General features: G+C 27.4%; 1 protein-coding gene across 3 annotated transcripts in view; it reads right to left on the bottom strand.

The window, feature by feature from the left end:
• LOC111035302 (cGMP-specific 3',5'-cyclic phosphodiesterase) overlaps positions 1–22516 on the bottom strand; it is a 93437-nt gene that overhangs the window by 18200 nt on the left and 52721 nt on the right. For all 3 annotated transcript variants that reach the window (XM_022316865.1, XM_022316866.1, XM_022316867.1), the window contains one exon: positions 9552–9670. In XM_022316865.1, the coding sequence (XP_022172557.1) occupies positions 9552–9670 (119 nt within the window). The remainder of the gene's footprint in view (positions 1–9551; positions 9671–22516) is intronic.

The following is a 22516-nucleotide window of genomic DNA, read 5'->3' on the forward strand; positions in this document are numbered from 1 at the left end:
AAAAAAAAAAAAAAAAAGAAGGAAGATGTTATGATAAGGTAACACTGTAATAATAATAATAATAATTATATCACCACTACATGTTATCATATTTAGCAGTTAGTACTTTGTTATAAGTTATAAGTCGTTGAGTGTCAACGTAGTATAATGTATAAGTAATGTTCATGTCATACAATAGTATTATAACAGTGTCATAGTTTATTTAAAATATATTAAATACAACAATAAAATGGAGTAGTTTTAAGGTTCAAGATCGACCCTAGATTTGTATTTGTTAGTTGGCTTCTTACTTAAGTTTTTATTATTATTAGACAACGCTTGCTCGCAAGAATGTGTCCATCCAAAGATCGTCAGCACTCCAAATGCCGACTTTTTCACCTCACCATAGCGTTCTGGAAGTCTTTTCAGACAGTGTAGGATGATACAGCGGAGGGAATAAGTACGAACGGTGAATCATCCAGTGCATAATATTAATATAATATAATTATATCTGTGATGTATTTGTTGTCGGGCCACCTCACAATTTCGAGAGCTTGGAATATTATTATTATTATTATTATTATTATTATTATTAGATAAACTGAACACGACAGCATAAAATACGCGTATACACTATATTATAATATTATATACCTATTTATACATCGAACTTGGCATGTCTGATACACCTAACCAAAAAAGGAAAATATTATGATCAATACGTATTTCCCAGTATAATGCATTATGTAATATTATGTACATATATCACAATGGACGAAATATATAATAATATGCAGCCCGGAATAATATTACGACTGCATGACGGCATACTAAATATACAGCTGGAACGTGTAAAACGTGAGTTTAAAACTTTTTTTCTTAAAAAGGTATATCTATATAACATATAGGTACCTACCGGATCCATAATACTGTATTATCGTTAACTACCGCATAGTCATTATTATTATTATTGTATTTTGTGATGTATATACAGAGCTAAATAAAAGGAGAATAGTAGGTAAGTTGTAGTTGTTTCGAAATCGATTCGTTATCGGACATCAGAACCAAAACAAAAACACGACCATGACACAAGTGTGTGTGCGTATGTGTATGTGTGTGTGTGTGTGTGTGTGTGTGTTTTGTAGCTGATACATTTATTATATTGTTTCGCCAATAGCTTAAACGATATTCGATATTAGGTACCTAAATTATACTATGAACGTGCGAGTACCGTACGTGTTTTAGGAGCCTACATTTTGATTTAACAAGAAAATAATATATCGGTTGATTTTGTTCTACGTTATAACTGGTATACGTGTAGCGAATAATATCCATTTTTCCCCCGGTGAACACATTAATTTCGTTCCCTCCAAAATTAAATACATTCATTAGGAATGCAAAATTGTAAAGAAACCCAAACGGGATAAATGTTCAATTAAAATGTTTTAAGTACCTACTCTTTTTTAATTTATATGAAACTCTAGCTCGTTGAATATTTAAACAAAATAACAACGTTTTGAATAGCATCCTCTAATTAAAAATATTTCACTTTTAAAAAACAGAAAACATGCGTAAGAACCGTAGTATAATAAATTAAGTATAAGTTCGTAGAAATTTGAATAGTAAAGCTCGAATTTCTGAAACTTTGCTTGCAACATTTTACTCATTTGGAAAAATTATAATGACACCAACAGCTTCTGAGAAAAATAATATAATATTCAAATTTACTTTTTTTAAATAATAATTCGATAATCGTAAACCGTAATTTACCTAAATTAATTAATATACACAGTAATAATTGTAAGTTAAGTTTAAATTTTAAGTTCAATAATAATATATCCTTAATCATCAAACCAAATAGTATAATTATATAATTCAAATTTAACACTTTGTTGTGGATTTTTATTTTTATGAATGTTTAAAATTACATAACAAGTATAATAATATAATATATGGTTATTTGTCTTTGAATTACAACAAAATAGGAAAATATTTTTTGTCAAAAACTGGTTTAATAAATTCCTGTTTTTCCTAAATTTGTTTTGTTTTTACCCATTATTTTTTAAATTACTGGAACTTTGTTTTTCTTTAACGCCCATTCTAACACTAACTTAACGATTCTGAGCTAGGACAGTTTAACTGTTTGATAACTAGAATTACCTACCTACCAAACAATATTATTTTAATAATAATATTAACATTTTTAGGTATTTTTTTTTTTTTTAATTTCATATTATTTTGAAAAATACTGCGAATTGTTTGCCTTTGATCTTTCAAAGTACAGAATAGATTTACTGCCTGAGTAAAAAATTGAAAATCAAAGGATTTTTTACACTTTAAAAAGCGTTTTTAAATACAAAACTAATATAAATACTTATTAATGTAAAATCAATATGTTTACGCTCTGCTCTGAATCTAACATAAACGTTAGAGCATTTCGAATTTTGATAGTATTTGTATAATATATAGAACTGTTTACTTCGCTGCAACATTTCATTACAAATATAATGCGAAAATACTAAACATTAATATGAGTACAGAACGTTTACCCTGCAAAATGTTCTACTTTCAAACATCTGAAAAATTCGATAAACACGTTTTACAATAATGTAAGCGTTATACAAGCGTTGAAGCGTTTACTAAAATTTATCGGGACAATATGATAAATCAAATTCGCAATAAGTAAATATAGTTAGTAGTTACTGTACAAGAATATATACTCCAGATACAATATAGTAAAAATTTACTCAGAAGTAACACGTAATGGTATATATTATTATGTTCGAACAATTTTTTTGAGGATTTTTGTGTTGCTAAATATTTCATGTGCACACTCAGTCCCATCCAAAAAGTTTGTTTGCTCTGGAGACGTGAACTCCCACGTAAGTGTGCCACTGGCATTGGAGGCGTTACGTCCTATTGATTATACTATAATATAGTGCCGTCCGTACAATTATTTACTTAGAAGCGAGGTTTCTAAAGGCGCAGTAATTAAAAAATTATCAATTTAATAATTTAAACGCTACACAGCGATTATACACATTACGCACTAACAGTCGTCAACATCATCGTTAACCTTGCCCTACCTACTAATTATTTATTTGACAGTTAAAAATGTGAATTATATTATAGTTACATTACGTATATTCGACTAAAAAAATTTTGATTAATCACACCACAACTCGTAATATTTATTTTTCGATCAGCCGATTTCGTTTACTCGTGGAGCAAGTGTTGTCTCCGTCTTATAATATAGGTATCGCTCATAAAATTGCAAATTTGTGTTCAGCAAAATTCGTTTTGTGTCGTTAATTTCAACTTAAGGGTAGATTGACTTATTACCATATTTAAAGTTACGAATAACTTATAATATCCCATAATGGGAGGGCATCAATATTGGTAATCATTTATTGTACCTATATATTATATTTTATCATGTTTTTGCATATTTTAACAAAATTAATTCCATAATTTACTATTTTATATCGCATGTAAATCACATCCCTGTTGTATCTCTACTTATGATAACTCGCTTTAAAATGAAAATATCAATAAAAAAAAACCTACAAAATTATTAGAATAATATTTTTACCTCTAAATTTATATTAATAGGTCGATTCCCCTCGAGTTAAAATTTAACGGTGCATTCTTCTGAACTCACATATTTTGCAATACCTATTGCAGTCGCTTGTATTAGTAAGACGGAAACAATCCATGTGGGTGTAGTGAAAGATTATAAAATTTATTGCAAGCAGAAAACACGAAGAAAATATCACGTTTGTTTATATTGGCGTTGTATAAAATATAACATGGCATATAATTTTCTACTCATAATATATTATTATAAATTATGAACTCATAATAATATTATAAAAAATAAAATAAATATAAATGCTGCAATAATTACAGCCAAATCGTGATAAATTATATAATAATATGAAAGCTTTCAAAAGCAATAAATACACATTGGATACGAATTGAATACAGACAAATATTTTCAATTTCTGAGTCTTAAAATCAAACAAAAAAATAAATGATCATTACTTTTAGTATATTTTATTTTTTTGACTCTTATAATATGCCATGACACTCTATACACATGTCAACACTTACAACTATTATCTTGTATTACCGTAAGACTTTTCTTTTGAATTGTCCAAAAATTAAATCCCCTTTCTCCAGTATCCATAATAATATTATGTTGCATTTTAGATTTTTCATTTGATGTTATATTATTACGGTATGTTTGAAAACGCATCGAAAAGTTTCGTAAGAGATAACTTCCGTTCAAAATTTCACTTGAATAAAACGTTAAAGTTATTATTAGTTTTATTTTGCGGGTTCGGCAATACGAAAAACTTTTTGGTTTAAGTTTTCTCGTGGTAAATATTACCATTGGTTATAAGCAGTATAGATAGCTCACTGAAATACAAAATACACTGTCTTTAGTTTGAGCGGGTGCAGTAACAATAGCTGGTAGTTCATAAGAGTAAGGACTGATTTAAATTAGCTGTGACATCGGATCGGAAAGCCGAGAAAGCGAGAACAGACTAGGAGACGTTTTGCCATTTTGGTCGTCGATTTTCTATTTGGTGTTTAATTACCTAAATATAATAAAGATGGTCTACACTCATGATATTATATCAATATACCTGCGATTAAATTTAAATTGACGAAAGGTTATGAGCATGCGACATTATAAAAAAAAAAACAAAAACGCGATGTATAACTAATAAACATCGTATATACTATATAAATTAGAAATATTGTAATAACATTTAAATATTAAATATTTTATTAATACAATATAAATAGGTACTATACTCTGTTCAGCGAAAAAAACCGCACCACAGCCCGACCAAAATATTGTTTGAACAAATGTAATTTAAATTAATGCTTTAGACTTTTTCAATAGTTTCAACCGAGTATAACTGACTTTCTTGACAATATTAAATATATCTTATTGTAAAATGATATCTACTCACTGTAACCATTTTGAACCGTCAGCCTAATCGATTATTTCAACAACCAGCTAATATTAAAGATAAGTTGTTTAGGATATTTCTTAACGAAAAACTTTTGCCATTTGGATGTCATTACATGGGTACTTTATTGTACACATTCTGAATATTAGCCAATTTGTTTAGAGTATATTACTTTTATTATGGTTAGTTGGCCCAACATACGAATCCCAAACACTTGGAAAACCGTATTTGTTATTTGTATTTCATTTATCGAAAAAAATATTTCCTAGTACTAATTTAATGAACAAAAAAAAATAAATAATAATAACACTATACGGGTAATGCATATTGCATAGTATATTTAATTATAAAATGTTTGCAGCTATACAGTGCGATTCACCGTGTATACTCACACACCTTTTATACTTTATAATTACTATGTTTTCAAACACTTTAATTTTTCGTGCAATTAGTGGCAATACAATTTTTTTTTCTTCTAAAAACAATTTTTACTTTGGTATGCGCTGTTGGGGAGATGCTTTTCTTTAAAGTGTTGATTTATAAATGTATACTATAAATAAACATGTAGTTCCTGAGTTATTAAGCTTTAAATATTAAGGATATAGTTAACTATAATTCTACCTATATTAATATTTTGTTTTGAAAGTATGAAGCTTATAGAGATTAATATTCATATTTTGCTAGATACTTTATGATTTTTATGTATTGTTCAAATATATAAATTATTAAGCTAAATATTATTTAAATAATTTTATATTTTATGTAAAACTATTATTTATAGTGCCATTATTTGTAGAACATAAAGTTGAATGATAATACCTACTAATTCACATTTATATTTAGATGGTTCAACAATTTCAGTAAAAAATCGGCTGATTATAAATTAACAAAATAAAGTAAGTGCGATTTCTATTTTAAATATAAGTTTGTATCTCTAAAACATATTCCTTAAAGGCTTAAAAGGTAATTCAAAATATTATAAGACAAAAATATTTTTAAAAATAGGCTAAACTGGCTTGTAGAGAAAGTAATCACCCTACATAATAGATATGCAAAACGATTGGTTTAATTAGTTATGTACATTTTACAATTTTAAATATTTTCTTTCTTGTTATAAATAATAATAGTTTCACATGAATATTAATTTGTGGAGGAAAGTGTTCATTAACGGCACCTCAGTAAAATCACTACATATTTTTAAATGCTCATTTTTTGCGTGAGAACTAAAATATCAATCAAAGCTTACTTGGGCTCTGGATAATATCCTTACTATTAAATTGAATGATAGTTCATACAGCCAATCAACTCTATAATACATAAATAACAGATCAAAATGGATTCTTCTTAACGTCAGATGTCTATTTTATGTGTTAGAAAAACTGAGTCAACCCGTCATTTGGGTATGACGTCTCTAAAATAAGTTTTGTACTACACCAATTGCATTATACAATTTTAGAACTAGTTCATAGGATTAATATGAGTTAATGATAATGAAAATTAAAAAATTAATATGGCTATGTATAGTGCACCTACCAATTTTTTAATAATAACTTTTTCAGTGGTCGGAATATTTTTAATTTGTATTTGATCAATCATCTGCATAAAATATAACCATATAGATACTAATGGTATGGACATTTAAAAAATTATTTTTTCCAACTATTTAAAAAAGATTATTGGTACATGTTCAGAATTACCATAATTTAATTGACTCTCAGTATTCATTCACTGTAACTATATGAACCTTGAATATTCAAATATTAGTATGAAACCTAATTAAATTTATAAATAAATAATATAATAAGAGATGTTAGTAAAGTATTTGAGATATTAATACCGATTTCGAATAATTCGATAAATGTATACAAAGGTGTAACTGCAACCACATTTCTTAGATTGAAAAATTACTTAAATTTATTTATTTTTTTTTTTTTGTTCATAAAAGTTTGACCAAAACATTATTGAAATATAATACGTTTTAAAAATTTATGGACTCGATAACTTTATGTCATTATAAAAAAAACTTTCCTCGTATAGTTTTCCTTAAAATTATGTTAAAAAGTTTTTTGCCGAGTACTTGAAAAGTTTTTACACTTTATTCTCTATCCCTCTAAATCATTATACTTGTCGTCCTTGAAGATGAATGTGAGAATAAATACAAAAATAAAATAATCGAAATTATAAGCAGTGTTTTCGAATCTTTGAGCTAAAGCGTGGAAAATGTAACAAATTATTTTGCTGTAGTGATTTTGTTGCTCTAGAGCTTATAAACAATATTTTAATAATCGAACGTAAACATTTACAAAAACATGAAATTTACAACTTAGAACTTAATTTACAGATGTATACTAGATTATATGAATTACCTATTTTATGGTTATACCCTCAAAATATTATGTAATATATTTTTATTTTAGAAAGTCCAATTTTATACTTGCGTACAAGCAGTTCTAGAATATTTGTATATGATAGTAAAAATGTGTATTCTAAATTCTAATTTCTAGTGCTTATACTTACAAAACTAAGAATAATGATCAGGAATAAATTTTCAAAATTATTAAAATTTAAATGCGCGTTGTGTGCATATTTAGTATGATATAATATTTATCGTTACAAATGGAACTGTAAGAAATATTAAAAGTTAATTTATGAAACTAATAAAAATGTAAAAAAAACATAAAAATAGCAGTGATTGAAAATAATGGTAATTTGATACCGACCGAAAAGATAAAATACGAACTAATAAAACTCGTATCGTTTATCGTAACTTTTGAACTTTTTGAAACGTATAATTTGGTCAAGCTACTATAATATACATATATAAAACCGTTTTGTAACTTTTTTTTTGGGTTGTTCATTCAGTGAATTTTTGAAACCGGGCCAATTTGCGTTTTATACTTTTATAAAAAAAAAACTGTACGCACGTCCGAGGGTACCTAAACGACGGACGACCGCGATATCTGTGCAAGTGGTGACTACCGAAAATCGTACGTTATACAATTCGATTCGAAAAATGCGTTGGTCATTTATAATGACTGGTGATTAATAACCTATCGGCCAGACACCGACGTGTGGACATACAATTGTGATGTGATCATCCGTTCAATCGGCAATCCCCAAGGGCCATAATAATGCAATTTAATCGCTCATTATAGGTTTTTGTTCGTCAACTTTTACAATAATATATATAAATATATACATTCATCAGTGTTCCTGTTTAATCTCTTATTATTTTTTTTTGTTTTTATTACAACTCTTTGTACTCGCATAAAACGGTACAGACACGGGTGGTGTAATGGGGTACGATAATAAATAGAGTTGGGATTTTGACGCATTTTCATTTTGTGTGTGTGTGTGTGTGTGTGTGTGTGTGTGATTAATTATGTAGCTCCAAAAGTGGAAAATGTGCTTCACGTGTAGTACATTGTTCATATACTAGTTATTTTGATAAAATTTAAAAGTGTATTTTTTTTTTAATTTTTAGGATATTTTTGAAGTTTTTATTTTTATTTTTTATCGTGTTGCAACTTTTGCCAACATAATAGAATAAAGTAGGTGGCAGGTACATAAGCAAAAATAAAAACAATAATATTAAGTAATAAGCAGATTACTTGATGATAAAAAGTAAGATTAAAAGCATTGGTAAATTCTCGAATAACCAAGGATCGAATACTTTTTTAATATAATTTTGGATTTTTTTTATATTTATATTATTTTAAGCTCCTAATATTTTGTATTATTCTTAGAGTTTAAAAATATTATATTTAAACGATTTATATAATGACTTATCGTTTTAGATTTCCAATGTGTTTTACATTTTGTACCTACAACGTTTTAGGAAAAATCGAATCCTAGCCTAAATAATAATAGCAACTATTGTATTAAGGGTAATGCAGTGTTATAAAGTACGTACGCAATCGAGTAACAGTATTGAGTACAAGTATTCAAATAATAGTACCTAGGTAACAAAAAAAAAACGTATTTAAATACTTTCTCAAAGTTTCTATATTTACCTATATAATCAAATAATAATTTTCAAATACTTAAATAATTCTTTTTATACTTTATATTTTAAAATACAAATTGAGAATATAGTATATAATCATATATTTTTTACTGTGAATTATACTTAACTGAAAATCAAAGTATTTGGTTAAAAAAATCAATTGAAATTTTTAAAGTTCCACCAAATGACACGGTGAGTTAACGTGAAACATGAAAATTGGTTCAGTCAAAGGATGAGGAAAAAAAATTATTTTATACAAAACTAGAAAGTATTTGAAATATACTATTTCCATAAATACTTTTTAAGAATATTTAAGTTTGTATGCAAATACATTTTAACGGAGCCTATTCAAATATGTATTTTAAATAAATTTCCAAATGATTATCTGTGCCTGTACTTGAATACTTTTTAAAAATATAGTGTACAAGACTGCTGATGTATTATATTTTTTAATCATTTGGTCAGACGATATGCCCTGAACGCACTGGCTGTTCTCAGGCGGAAAATAATGCACTAAACGGTTCTCAAAAAGTTTATTTTCAATTTGCCATCACAAACAGGATTGTGTTGTTTCCCCCTACCTGGTATGCGTTCCTGATGTTGACGACTTGCTTTGTTTCCGCCACCGTACCTGCCACCCCAACTCCGAACGGTATTTGGATTTCTTCCTCTTTCGCCTTGTCGACAGCTTCGCTCAGTTCTGCAGACATAATATTACGATGATTAAAATACGGCATAAACACTCGGTACTTATTAAGTAGTAAGTACTCATGTTTTATTTGACAACGACGTTCATCGATATTACATAGAAAAAATATTTTGTTTTTGGTTTCTAATTTTTTTCTAGGTCCAACGAATATTTTCAAATTGTCCACAAAACTTTTCTATGGACTGAAAATTCCCCACAGTCGGCATTATTATACTGATTGCAAAATATGGAGTTTTGTAAATATTCAAATATTTGACTGGGAATTTTTGAAAAACTATTTGCAAAACGACTGAAAGTCTTGCGAATGGCCGAGATCGGATTCCATATATATTTTACGGGAGACAAACTATTTGAATTATTTTACTTCGTATAATCAATTATCCATGAGACACGGCATTTCCGCGGATTATTTATTTGTACATTTTATTGAGGTGATTAATGTATCAAAACATGTTCTTACTTAAATAATAATAAAATACTTAAATAAAAAACATCTATGTTATTTCCCAGTAAAGTTCAAATGAAAATTATATTTCAAAAAATAAATTTTACATCAATAACACTCATCGCCACATTTAATACTAAGTGTGCAATCAAATCTAACTAACAATGCTGTTGTCGAATTTCAAGTAAATATTTTTTACGGATATAGGTCCAAACAATGTGAACGAATAATCACTATAATAAAGTTGTTGGTATGTATAGTTAAACAGAAACATTAATACCCGACAGTACACAACAAGATAGATACAGGCACCTATTTAAAGAAAACTATAAGTAAAATATACGACGATACCTAGGTACCATATATAATATACTATTTTATGTTTAAATTTCAGAGGTATAGGCCATAGGTAGGCTTATTAAAAACATAATATGGTTGTAAACACATTTCCTACATAAACAATAATATTTATCCCAGTAATATTCCAACTGTATAGCAATTTATATTAAATGTGCGAAGACGCAGGCATGTAATCTAAACAAATGTTTATAGAATGTTTAAATTATCAACGTTTATTAGAATAGCAATGAGTTGCGATTAAATTTGTAATTAAGAACGAAACAAAATGGTATTTCGAGAAAACTAATAATGTACGAGAATAAAATGTAGTGCAAACGAAAAGCATAATATGAATAGAGGTACATCTAAGTATAAAATAAAGTTATAGGACATTGCAAGATAGAAAAAGTGCGTATATCGTACTTTATCGTACATTATAGTCGTTAAAACCTTTCGTTATTGCCAGCCATTTCGATTCAATATTATTATCTATGGCTGCTTGTTTAGTGGGTCACAAAAATTTACCTCAAAATAGTCAAATACGTCATATTATAATTTTGTCAGAATCATAATTTAACAATAACTCTTTATTTCGATCACGAATTGAATTGTGTTTAGTTTCACCTTTTTAAGATTAATTCCGTCGACTTTTTAAGCATTGACCCACTTAATAATAAATAAAAAAATATAAGCAACACTAAATTTGAATTAAAATTCTTAACGATTAAACATGTATTTTTTTTTTATAGGGTTTCATTAGAAGAACAACATCTCAACGTAAACGGTAATGGTTCTATACGGTTTGTGTGATATCCTTTATTAACGCATTTTATACTGAAATCGTTACCATAATTGAAGCTGATGCCCTATATTAATTTGCACTCGTTAATTTAAATCGAACAAATTGTATGTGGTCATAATACAAACAAATTGTATTTGTATTGTTTTTAATTGTTACACTAGTCATTATTTTAGTTCTAATGATACATTTTTTAAATAATTATAGACACTTTGTTATATTATGACTGACATTTATTTTTTTTAATAATAAAAAAATAGTAATCATCTAAATTAATTGGTTCTTTTAAATTAAAACTTCGTAAAATAATTTTTATTTTAAATATCCTATATTTCAACGAAAACATTAAAGCTAATTTTCTACTGGCGATTTCTAGTTTTAAATAAATGTGAAAATGTTTCAGCTAATTTTTTAAAGTAAAAACGATAATTTCTATTTACCCAAAATGGCAAATGTAATTTTAATTAATTAAATAGTTATATTTAAATGGTCTTCTCGTAGTACCATCTGCAGCTGCTGTGGCTACACGATAAAGGAATTATATTAATATTATGTTTGAACATATTTTGTAACTCTGAGAAAAGCGGTCATGTTTCCGAAGAAAATAAAAACGTCCATCCAGACGTAAAACCAATATCCATCTCATTATGCTCCGTGGAATTATGTGTATATAATATTAAAATATGGAATTAAATGTAAACATGTTTATTCGCATTCTATCTGCACGCATGTGCATCTGTACTTAGTACCTACTACGAGTATAATAATATGAATACTGACAATATTTATGATGGTACCTATACTGCGTTCGCAACAATAAATCACACGACGTCAATAATTTTTCGACTAATAAAATATAGCTGTCGATCTCCTGGGTAACTTTACACCACCGCTATGTATGATGTTGCGAATGACATTTGAATTCGACGAAGAAAAAAAAATAACAATCGGAACATCGTGTTTGAACTTGCTCGTTTACCTATCGTATCGAATAGACTTTTCAACTGTAAATAAATACCTAAAATATGATCCAGTAGGATAGGTACGGTGAGTTTAATATTATATTTTATTCCATTGTTATTGTTGTCGACTATTCCGACGATTCAGCCATTTCCCCACTTATTATCAAAACACGAATATACTGAAAGTGCTAGACAACGTTTTTTGTGCATATCATAATGGGCAAATAAGTGTAGATACCCCTTACACTCAGGCGTAAGCCGCCTCCGACATTCAGAGTTTTACTCAGGCAAAAGACACTCGCGAATGCACTTTGGATAGGCTGTTAGCTATTAATGGTTGTATTATCAATTTTAGACAACTCGTGAGTATGATAATATGATTTAAAATGCAATAAACAATTGTTTATATGTACTGTTAAATAACACTAATTATATAAAGTCGTAACTCATCAATTAAGTATAATATGGGTACTTATCATAATATATCGTGTAGTCAAAATAGTTAATGATTAAACAAATTTTCGAGGGAATATTATATGGATAATAGTGCATTGATATTCTTTACCTACAGCAGATTCGAAGAAATAATAGCTGCCTATTACGTAAGTGCCGTGAAGGGGGCTTGGTAAAAATGTTATAAGTTTTCCCAGTGTGAGACACTAGGAAAGATTCTAATTTAGCTATAACCATTATTTGATTTTTTTTTTCATTATTTATTTTACTACCATAAAAAAAAAAACGTTGCCAGAATAATTATAGTGGAAATTATTAGTTTTTGGGTTGTGCACAAAAATATAGATATACTACCAATTTTTTGTGAAAAAAACACTTCACAAATATTTGATTAAAATCATTTTGGTATTTGAAATTTTTGAAAAGTTTGGTTTCGAAAAAAACATTCGTGAAAGTCATTAGGTTTTGAATTATGCGCGAAATGAATACAAATTTCACGTACGTTATATTTCCATATTTTTTCATAAATCATTTAAAAATCAATTTTTTTCTACGTTTTCTTGAACAGCTTCCATCGAAAAATCTCATGACTTGGTATACAAAATCATTCCGGGTAAAAACCAATTGTTTTGATCGACGTTTAGAGATAAGATTATCTATATGACATACAAGTTGGCACCATTTTTACTCTCTCGATAATTGTTGAATAATTTACAATATATTTAATTCAGCTATATTAACATCTCTAATCTATAAAATAATATATGTTTGATGTGCATCTTGAATTTGATGCAATTTTTATCTTATTTTTTTTTACTAATTTAAAATTACAATAGATTAAATAGTAAAAAAAATTATTTGTAATAGTTACATTTTTATTTTTTACCTCGTACATTTCTGTTGTACAAATTAAAATAAATAAATAAATAATAATTTAACATTATTTTGAATGTTATTTCTGTTGTGTAGTTTGGGTGAATAAATTACTCTTAACCAGTTATTATTTCAAAATATGTTACACACTATTTCCGAAATTAGAATTGCGTACATTATTGTCTTTGATATCTCAAACATTTTAATTTAAAATATAATTAAGTTTAAAAAAATAAACTTTTAATTTACATATTTTTATAACGTGGAGAGTATTCCATTAGTTTAAACGTATAATGATATGCATATACAACAGTTGTTATTATTTTGAACTATGTATAATATCGTACTAGTTATATTTGTTTTAACTGTGTAAATACGAAAACGTGAGGGGAAATAATAATTATTATTAATACGTTTGTCGTGTAGAAGTAGAACGAACGCATTCGAAGAGATTGATGGTCCAAAAAAATAAAGAGTTTAATATCATTTCAATAATTGTTAAGTCCCGATAAAAAAAAGACGTCTATATCTACAATAAACTAATATAGAAACCAATAACCATCAATCTCATTTCGTGTGCCATTCGCGTGCACCGTTCGTGTTTCGTATTGGCTTGTGGTTAACAAAGGAAACATTGCATTTTCCTAAGAATAAAATTGAAAACCAACTCTTGTATACCTGAAGGTTTGATTGACGCCTGTTGCACGATATATATATATGACATAGGTACACCACGTTGGTTCGGTGATCGAATGAAAAATATCGTATTTGGTCGACGTCCACGTTTGATGCATGATTTTCAAGCTTAAAACGAACGTTTTAGATTGATGGGTTTCTCATTCACACGTTATACATTAGTTGTGCCAACAATGAGCTTGACATATTGTGTAAAACAACCCCTATTTTAGTCTTTCTCAATTTAATATAATATATATATACAAAAAAATAAAATAAAAAAGCCTCGAAAGACGTTCAACGATTATCGCTTTGTCCGCCGTCGGAAGGAAGGATTCTCTCAGACAAAAGCCACATTTAATTGATCGTTCTGTTCCACGGTTTCATCCCCTGGGATTACGTTGTACACGAGCAAATTAAATAAAAGATAATAAGCAAACAGTTCACAATACATAGAATATAAAACGATAGTGGTTCTATGTTAATTAAAATTCCTTGTATTCTACGAAAATCCAATTTTGTTGAACACTTAACATCCCGAGTTTTAATTATTAAATCAAATCACAACTATTTATGAAATAAATAGACTTCATAACATGTTGAAAAATTGAAAGTTTAAATATTTTAGCTATCACAAACAAAAAATAATAATTTTGGTCTATCGATTTAAACGAAGGTGTGAATGTAGGTAGGTCGCATACTAAGGAAATTATTATGAATTTACTGATCGAAAACGGTTTGATTTATTTATCGTTGAGTTTGCAAAAAACTCAATATATTCCGTCCAGATATTTTTCCTACCATTGTTTAGAGAGATATTTTATTTTTCTATATTTTCCCAATAATTCGTACGTATTATATATATATATTTTTTATTTTTTTTATTAATAGCTTCTAGTATAAACTATCAAAGCTCAAAAATTGTTTTTATATTTTATTTACCGATTGTCAATACCAGGGAATAAAATATATCACAAATAATACAATTAAAATGTTTATTCAACCTGCATTTTTCTAATTGTCAACTTGTCAATTCTGCAATAACTATCACATATAATAGTAAATAAAATTATTAAAATAAACTTGTTAAGTATGTAGTACGAACACTAAGTTAAAGAATCGTGCATTTTATAATATACTTAAAGTAGTTTAATAAAGGTGTTCAATTTGATATTTAAGTATTTCAACGTTTTTTGTTGATGTTATATACGTAGACTATGGCATTCTATTGTGTTTCATAATACATAAAGCCTGGTAGGGATCTTATTAAAGTTTCTAATATTACAATAATAGTCTATTGTCTAAAGCTCACTTTATTCTCTGTCCATTTACGAACATATTTTCCACGGCGATAGACGATATTAGTTAGGTTGTAATATAAGCCCACAGATTTCTATGGCTATAATATACTATCATACTAGATTAGGAACTCCGTGTACAAAACGAATTCATAATAATTTAAGCTCGTCCGCCATGTTTCGGTATAATTTGGAAAAACGTTCATAAGGATACAAAAACTATAAACTATCCTGCAGGTATAATATACCATAATGCCGAAGATAGGCTGGGTAAATGTATTAGAATATACCCACTGTTAAAATATCAGAGTCAATTTGTCAACCTATAGAATGGTGAAACAAGATTAATTTAAGGACACGAGTTCAGTGGAATTCCTTATCTATATATTCTTGTACAACTACAGTATATATAAGTCTGTCCCTGTGTACAAAACTACGTCACATAATACATATAAGGTGAAGATCATAATAATGGATCACAGTGGTGGCCAGACAGAAACGTCACATAACTAATATATAAAGATTACTACAGTTCGTCCCTACACTTTGAGACGCAGAAGAGATAATACGTTTTGGTTATATTTGATTACATATTATATTATTTCATCCAAGAGTTTTATATATTTCATTTACGCGGAAAGAATACATCATATTATTATAATTTATTCACGTTTTATTTCATTTGTTTTCATTTTGTACGGATAAATTCTGACGTCGTAAAATTGAAAATGTTTTATTTTATACGCACCGAAATAGCCGTTTTAAAAGTTTCGTATTTATGGATGTATAATATTATAAAAATATAGTACAAAGGTATGAGGATAGTATTTCATTATATTCTACCGGCGCACGGCGATCGTTTCGTCGTAAAATTTCCAAAGGGATATCGTACGATAAATCGAATAACAGGAAAAAAACGAACACCCCCGAGCTCTTATTTCGTCTATGACATAAAATGACGATGGTTTGAAAATAAATTTCAACACTCATTCGTAGTTCTATGCGATAAACTAATATTCCAAAACCGCGTATAACGTGCTTTTAAGTATATTATGTATAATGGGTGTGATGGTGGCCCCTAAGCCTACCATCATTGTTTTGACTATCAACTCTCACTTATCAGTTATCCGATAATTTCGGGTTGACATCTGTCAACTGTGCAGCGTACCCGAATTGAAACTCGCCAGTTATATTATATAAATTAACATTTAATAATAATTTAATCTTCATGCATGCGCAGTCAAAGAGCATTATCTAAAATCGGCAAAGCTGATGGGATTATTATTACTATACTGTTTAGTTTTGACAAAATAACAATGTAAACAAATACTTAATATACCCAGATTGGCGTTGTTTTATTTTTTTGTTTAGATTTCGGCCGACAAACGATAAATAATAATTATTTCGAAAATCATACATTTAGGATTGATATTGAGAACGGAGCATAATGTTGTACAATAAAAAAAATTTAAAACTATTTGACTAAGTTTACGATAATTGCATTAAAATAATGAAAAACTACAAGAAATGTATTGGAACTTTTTATTAACATATATTATTTGGCTCTCTAAAATCCTACAAAAACCAATTTGGACGTATATGAGGACCAAATTTGAGATTTCAAGAAAATAATCAAACTTAACAAAATGCAAAAACATCAAAAATAAATGTTAGTTTAATATTAAAAGCCCTCATCAAAATTTTATATCAAACAAAACCGCAGATTAAAAATGAAAATACTATTATACACTACTCGTATTATTAAGTACTACCATTCATGTTAATACAGCTCATACTCTGGCCACCCGTAAATGTAATATCACGGCAAAAAAATTAGCCAATCAAATCAATGTCGGGCTATGTCTCCCTTAAAGACTCAAAAAGGAAATGGTGCTGTGACCTATTTCAGTTTAATTTAACTATATAACCAAACCACAGGAGTGTTATGTTAAGTTTGGTGGTCTCAACAGTGGGCGGCTAAAGCCTCCAAGTCATAAAATACACTCTAACACCGAATGCGCTTATCATACCTACTAAGTAATAAGTTAATAGCAAACACTATTTATTTTGTAAGTTTTTTGTTGTTTACAAAAACAATTTCAGAATTCGGGAGAGGTAAAAAAGCTAAACATATTCATTCGTTGCTTTAACAAATTAAACAGCCAACTGCAATGTATAGCAACATAAAAAGCCAACAATTTAACAACATCTTCACTGTTTTCACTAATTACCAATGTTTGGGAAGTTAATTTTTTTGGTAATAATTAAATTACCTACAACGTAAATTTCCTTTCAAATTCTAATTCAATTATTCTTAAGTTATTTTATTCTATTTGGCCTGCAAGTATACATTACTTTTGAACTAAAAAATAACTCCATTACAATAAAAGTTACTTTTTCTTCTCAAAAATATAACTAAAACTTAATTATTATGTCATCAATACATTTAAGTAATTATGTCAATAAAATATATGAAATTATATAAAATATTCACTCAAAGAATAAAGAAATCAATAATTGTTATTTATTTTAAATATAACTCAATATTTTTAAAATTACTAATTAAAAATTACAGCCTACCTACCTACCTATTTTTTAAAAATTAATCTTGTTTGTCAAAATATAGGTTTAAAAACATTAAACTGTCAAAAAATAGTACCTAAGTTATATAAATGTATGCATACTATCAATAATTGCTCTCAAAATGTTTAAAAAAATAAAATAAAGTAACGATAGGATAATTTGGTAATTTTACGTAACTTAGTATAAATGACTTACAATAAAATGCAATCAAATTGCCGTCAAATTACTTAAAAAGTAATTTCGTTACACTAATTTGTAACTAAGTTACTCTTCGGCATTGCTAATTACTACTCCTAAGCGGTTCGGTAATAATTTATCGTTTCAATAAACGTTCTACAACTGAGGGTTGAATGATTTTTTCCTTTCGCAAATCGATATTGTTCTGTCACTTAAATAATAATCAACACAAATTGAATTAGAGTTATTTAAACAGAATTGAAATTATTATTGGATCCTCGCAGTAGGTACCTACTATTATAGTGACGTCGAAGATGCGAATTATAGTTTCGGTTTTACACTAATCAATAACTACGGTTTTATTTTAATACAATTGAGTGTTCTGTTCTTTTCTTTTCTTTTTTTTTTTACACACAATCTCCTGAATACTATTTGTACTTAGTGCGGTTTTTATTATTATTGTTTGTTGTTTCAACTAGCGTCGTCCAAATGTATTTGTGGGGTACTGGGGTATAACTATTGATTTTGTACTGTCTGTTGTGTGTATATTATATTGTGGCTATATTTTCGGTAACCGGCGTATGAAAAAAAGAATGTGTGTAAAAAGAATCAGATTTAAAAAGGGGTATTACGTTTTTATCTTACTAAATATTCTAATATATTCTGTATGAGATAAAGACGCATGGGAAATTTGCTTTACAATTATTACGAGGAGTTCGAATAATATATTATAAAAAATAACGGAAAAAAATGGTTTCTCGGTAAATCTCCGGTTATATAATAAATATTATAATACAACAATAATTTATTATAAGCCACTCGACGAGGCTGCAGCGTGGTAGGTATTAAAGCTGAGATCGGTCTCGATATTATTTATTCGTGCAAATATTTCGGCATTTCGCCCTCGCGTACGAATTATAATATTTGACTTAAAAGTGTATCCACTTTAAATATAATTTACATTTAAGTCAAAACTGCATGGTCTGGTGTAACGTGTACTGCAGTTATTTCATGCTGAATGCTTATTATTGTGAGTACGTTTCATTAATAATTCAAGAACACTTTAGGCACCGACCTCACTGTATACAGTGGGTAGGTAGGTACCTACATTATTAAAAACGCAGTTTACTCAAATGCCGTATTTAACAAATTACCATTTTAATAAGTTCGTTTGTTCGTTCATTTTTCGTTGATATACAACAATAACATTCCTCTCAAAGTCCTCGCTTAAAGAACCTTTGCACCTACCACATATTCAGCGAGAAAGTCGAACGAGAAAAGTCAAGTACACCGTTTTAAATGGAATAAAATCAACTATTGCGAATAATGTGTTTACACTGTAGAGTGTACACTCGATGTAATCAATAAATTGTTTTATTTTATCTATTCTATTTTAACGACAAATATTATATATAATATGACATTTTTAGAAGTATATTAAAAGTTTATGTTTATTTGAAAAATCGAAATTTAAAAAAAATAGATATATTCTTTTAGTATTACCTAAACGTAACATATAATTTTATTATATAGGTTTTGTACTTGCTTAAACAACAAATTAAAATACTTGAGTTTAGAGATTTTTAATAATATTTGTTAAATTTGGTTTAATTGTCTTGGATTAAAAATGGTCTACTATGAAAAGGTAATTTTTAAAATGAATAGACCGTAAGGCTGTTAAACAAAAATGTTCAAATATTTCGTTATTTAATAGGTAATTGAATTTAAAAACCAAATAATCACGTAATTAAATTTTCAAACGTACATTTTAAAATATAACTTAATTTTGGCACTTTATCATTTACGTCAAAGAAACTAATTCATTTTAGTTCTAAGAAATCAATACTGCATAATATTATGCTCTCAACTGGGGTTAAAAAAAACCAATTGGAACTTAAAAATACAATTTAAATTATCAACGCAAATAACAATAATGATATTAATATTTTTATAGTGTAAACAATTATTATTTTCATACAATTGACATTATTTGGATCAATACAATACATATTATTATGGTAGTAGTGTAGTACTATAGGTACTACTATTATAGTATTACACACAGCCCAGTCATAAAAAGTCAGTTTGTCATTTTGGTTTTATATTATATCAATAAATAATACTGATGAACGCGGTGGGGGAAACTCGACAAATCGGAATCCTAATATTTTATAAATTTGAAACATATCGTTACCTTTTGAACTTGCAAGTTAAGTGCTATTGGGTGTTACTTCTTAATCAAGTAATTCATGTAAAAAAACTACTCTCATCACATAATATGCTTACTGTGCATTTTGCACAGATTATATATTTCTCTTATAAAAAAAAAAAACCATCATTAATAATTCCAAGCGATTAGAGTATTTAAGCCTAGATGAATTCAAACGAGTTTCGTTATTAAATCATTATTGTACTACGTGCAACGACAAAAATATACTTGTCAGCGAACCACAACTACGTTTAAATTACACAGGTGAAAAAATCACACAGACTTGACAGACATTCACGAATGTAAAAGCATTTTTATTTTATAATTTAGGTCTGTTGCGGTTGTTTAATGTCATTCATAACAGTAAAATAATATCAGTTGGGGTACAAGTATAATAATAATAGGTCATAGGTATTGTAGTTACATTATATTTTACGTTAAATGGAATACATCAAAACCACTTGGTTATAAAACCAATTCAAATACAAGATTCTGTTTACGTTGTTTTCATTAATTGAAAATATGGTTACATTTTGATTATATACTAAGTACAATGAATATTGTAAAAATCGATTTACTACTCATCAACTCACGTCTAAAATGTTAATTCGATTATAAAAAGATACCTACTAATAGTATAGCATTACTATTATTTAATAATCATTAAATTTTAATGTGTTATGAAAAAACATTAGGTACAACTTTGTTTAACGTATTGCTTACGATATTTATTATTTATTTTTGAAATATTCAAGGTTTTAAAATAAATAATTATTTTAAATATATATTCTCATAAGTTTTTTTTTAATAGTTTGTTTAATAAATTCTGCAAAAAAAAAAAATAGAATCTCTTGTAGCTTTTTTAATAACACACACTATATAGCAGTACAACTACAACACATATAATACACACACACACACATATATATATATATATATATATATATACAGTAAATTACATAATATTTATAAATTGACGACGAGGAAATAAATTAATACGTGTTATCGAAATGTTTGGTTATTAAAAATCAACTGTGTACCATAAATTATTATAAATTGATAAACAATTAACATTTCCAATAATATTTTACTTATTCGACAGAAAATATAACATTTGTGTGCGTACGTTTATATGTTTTTAATAAATAAACTTTTTTTATCACAACCATTAAAATAAATGTTTTTATTTCATATATGTTGACATATAAAACAAATCAATAATAATTTTCATCATCCGATTTGATACGGTTATTTATGCGTAGATGACTTGAGTTGGATATATTTTTATTTTTTAATTGCTTTGTATAATTTTCCAGAAAATAATCATTTATTTAAAAATTTAACACTTTAATATGGTCAATAAATCATATTTTACTTGTGAATAATGAGTAATTTACTTTAAATAAAATAATCTCTTACAATTTCACCGTTCCTTTGGAAAATATAATGTGCTTTATTTTAAAACCGTATAGACATGTCGAGAGAACGTTTATCTTCTACAATGCATACACCATTAATTTGTGTTTTTGGTATGACTATATAATACATATATAGCAATTGCCATATAGTACACACAAAACCATCATCAGTCTGCAATGCGTATTATAATGATTATAATCCTTATGAGATTCAAGCAACGTAAAATCCATTTAAAACAATTTTGATAATAATAATATTCTAAACCTATGTTTGGTTTAAGTATACTTTAATGAACATACCTACATCGTTTTCTACCTTTCGGTGTTCCACACGATTTATAATCGTATAGCCGAATTACACAATATTATACATATCAACTTTAACTAAATAATAATTTCATATTCATTCATTAATATTTTTCATTTGTTTTGTCTTTTACACAATATGTTATGTTTAATACTTTAATGTGCATATATATATATAAATGTATATATATTGCATGAAACACATACATTAATATACGTATGGTAAATTAATTAGTAATTAGAATGAATGAAGATAATGTTTTATTTTACCTTAATTTTATTAAAAAACATTAATGTATG

The sequence above is a fragment of the Myzus persicae genome, unplaced genomic scaffold, assembly GCF_001856785.1.
Source record: "Myzus persicae strain clone G006 unplaced genomic scaffold, MPER_G0061.0, whole genome shotgun sequence".
In the NCBI taxonomy this organism is placed as follows: Eukaryota; Metazoa; Arthropoda; class Insecta; order Hemiptera; family Aphididae; genus Myzus; species Myzus persicae.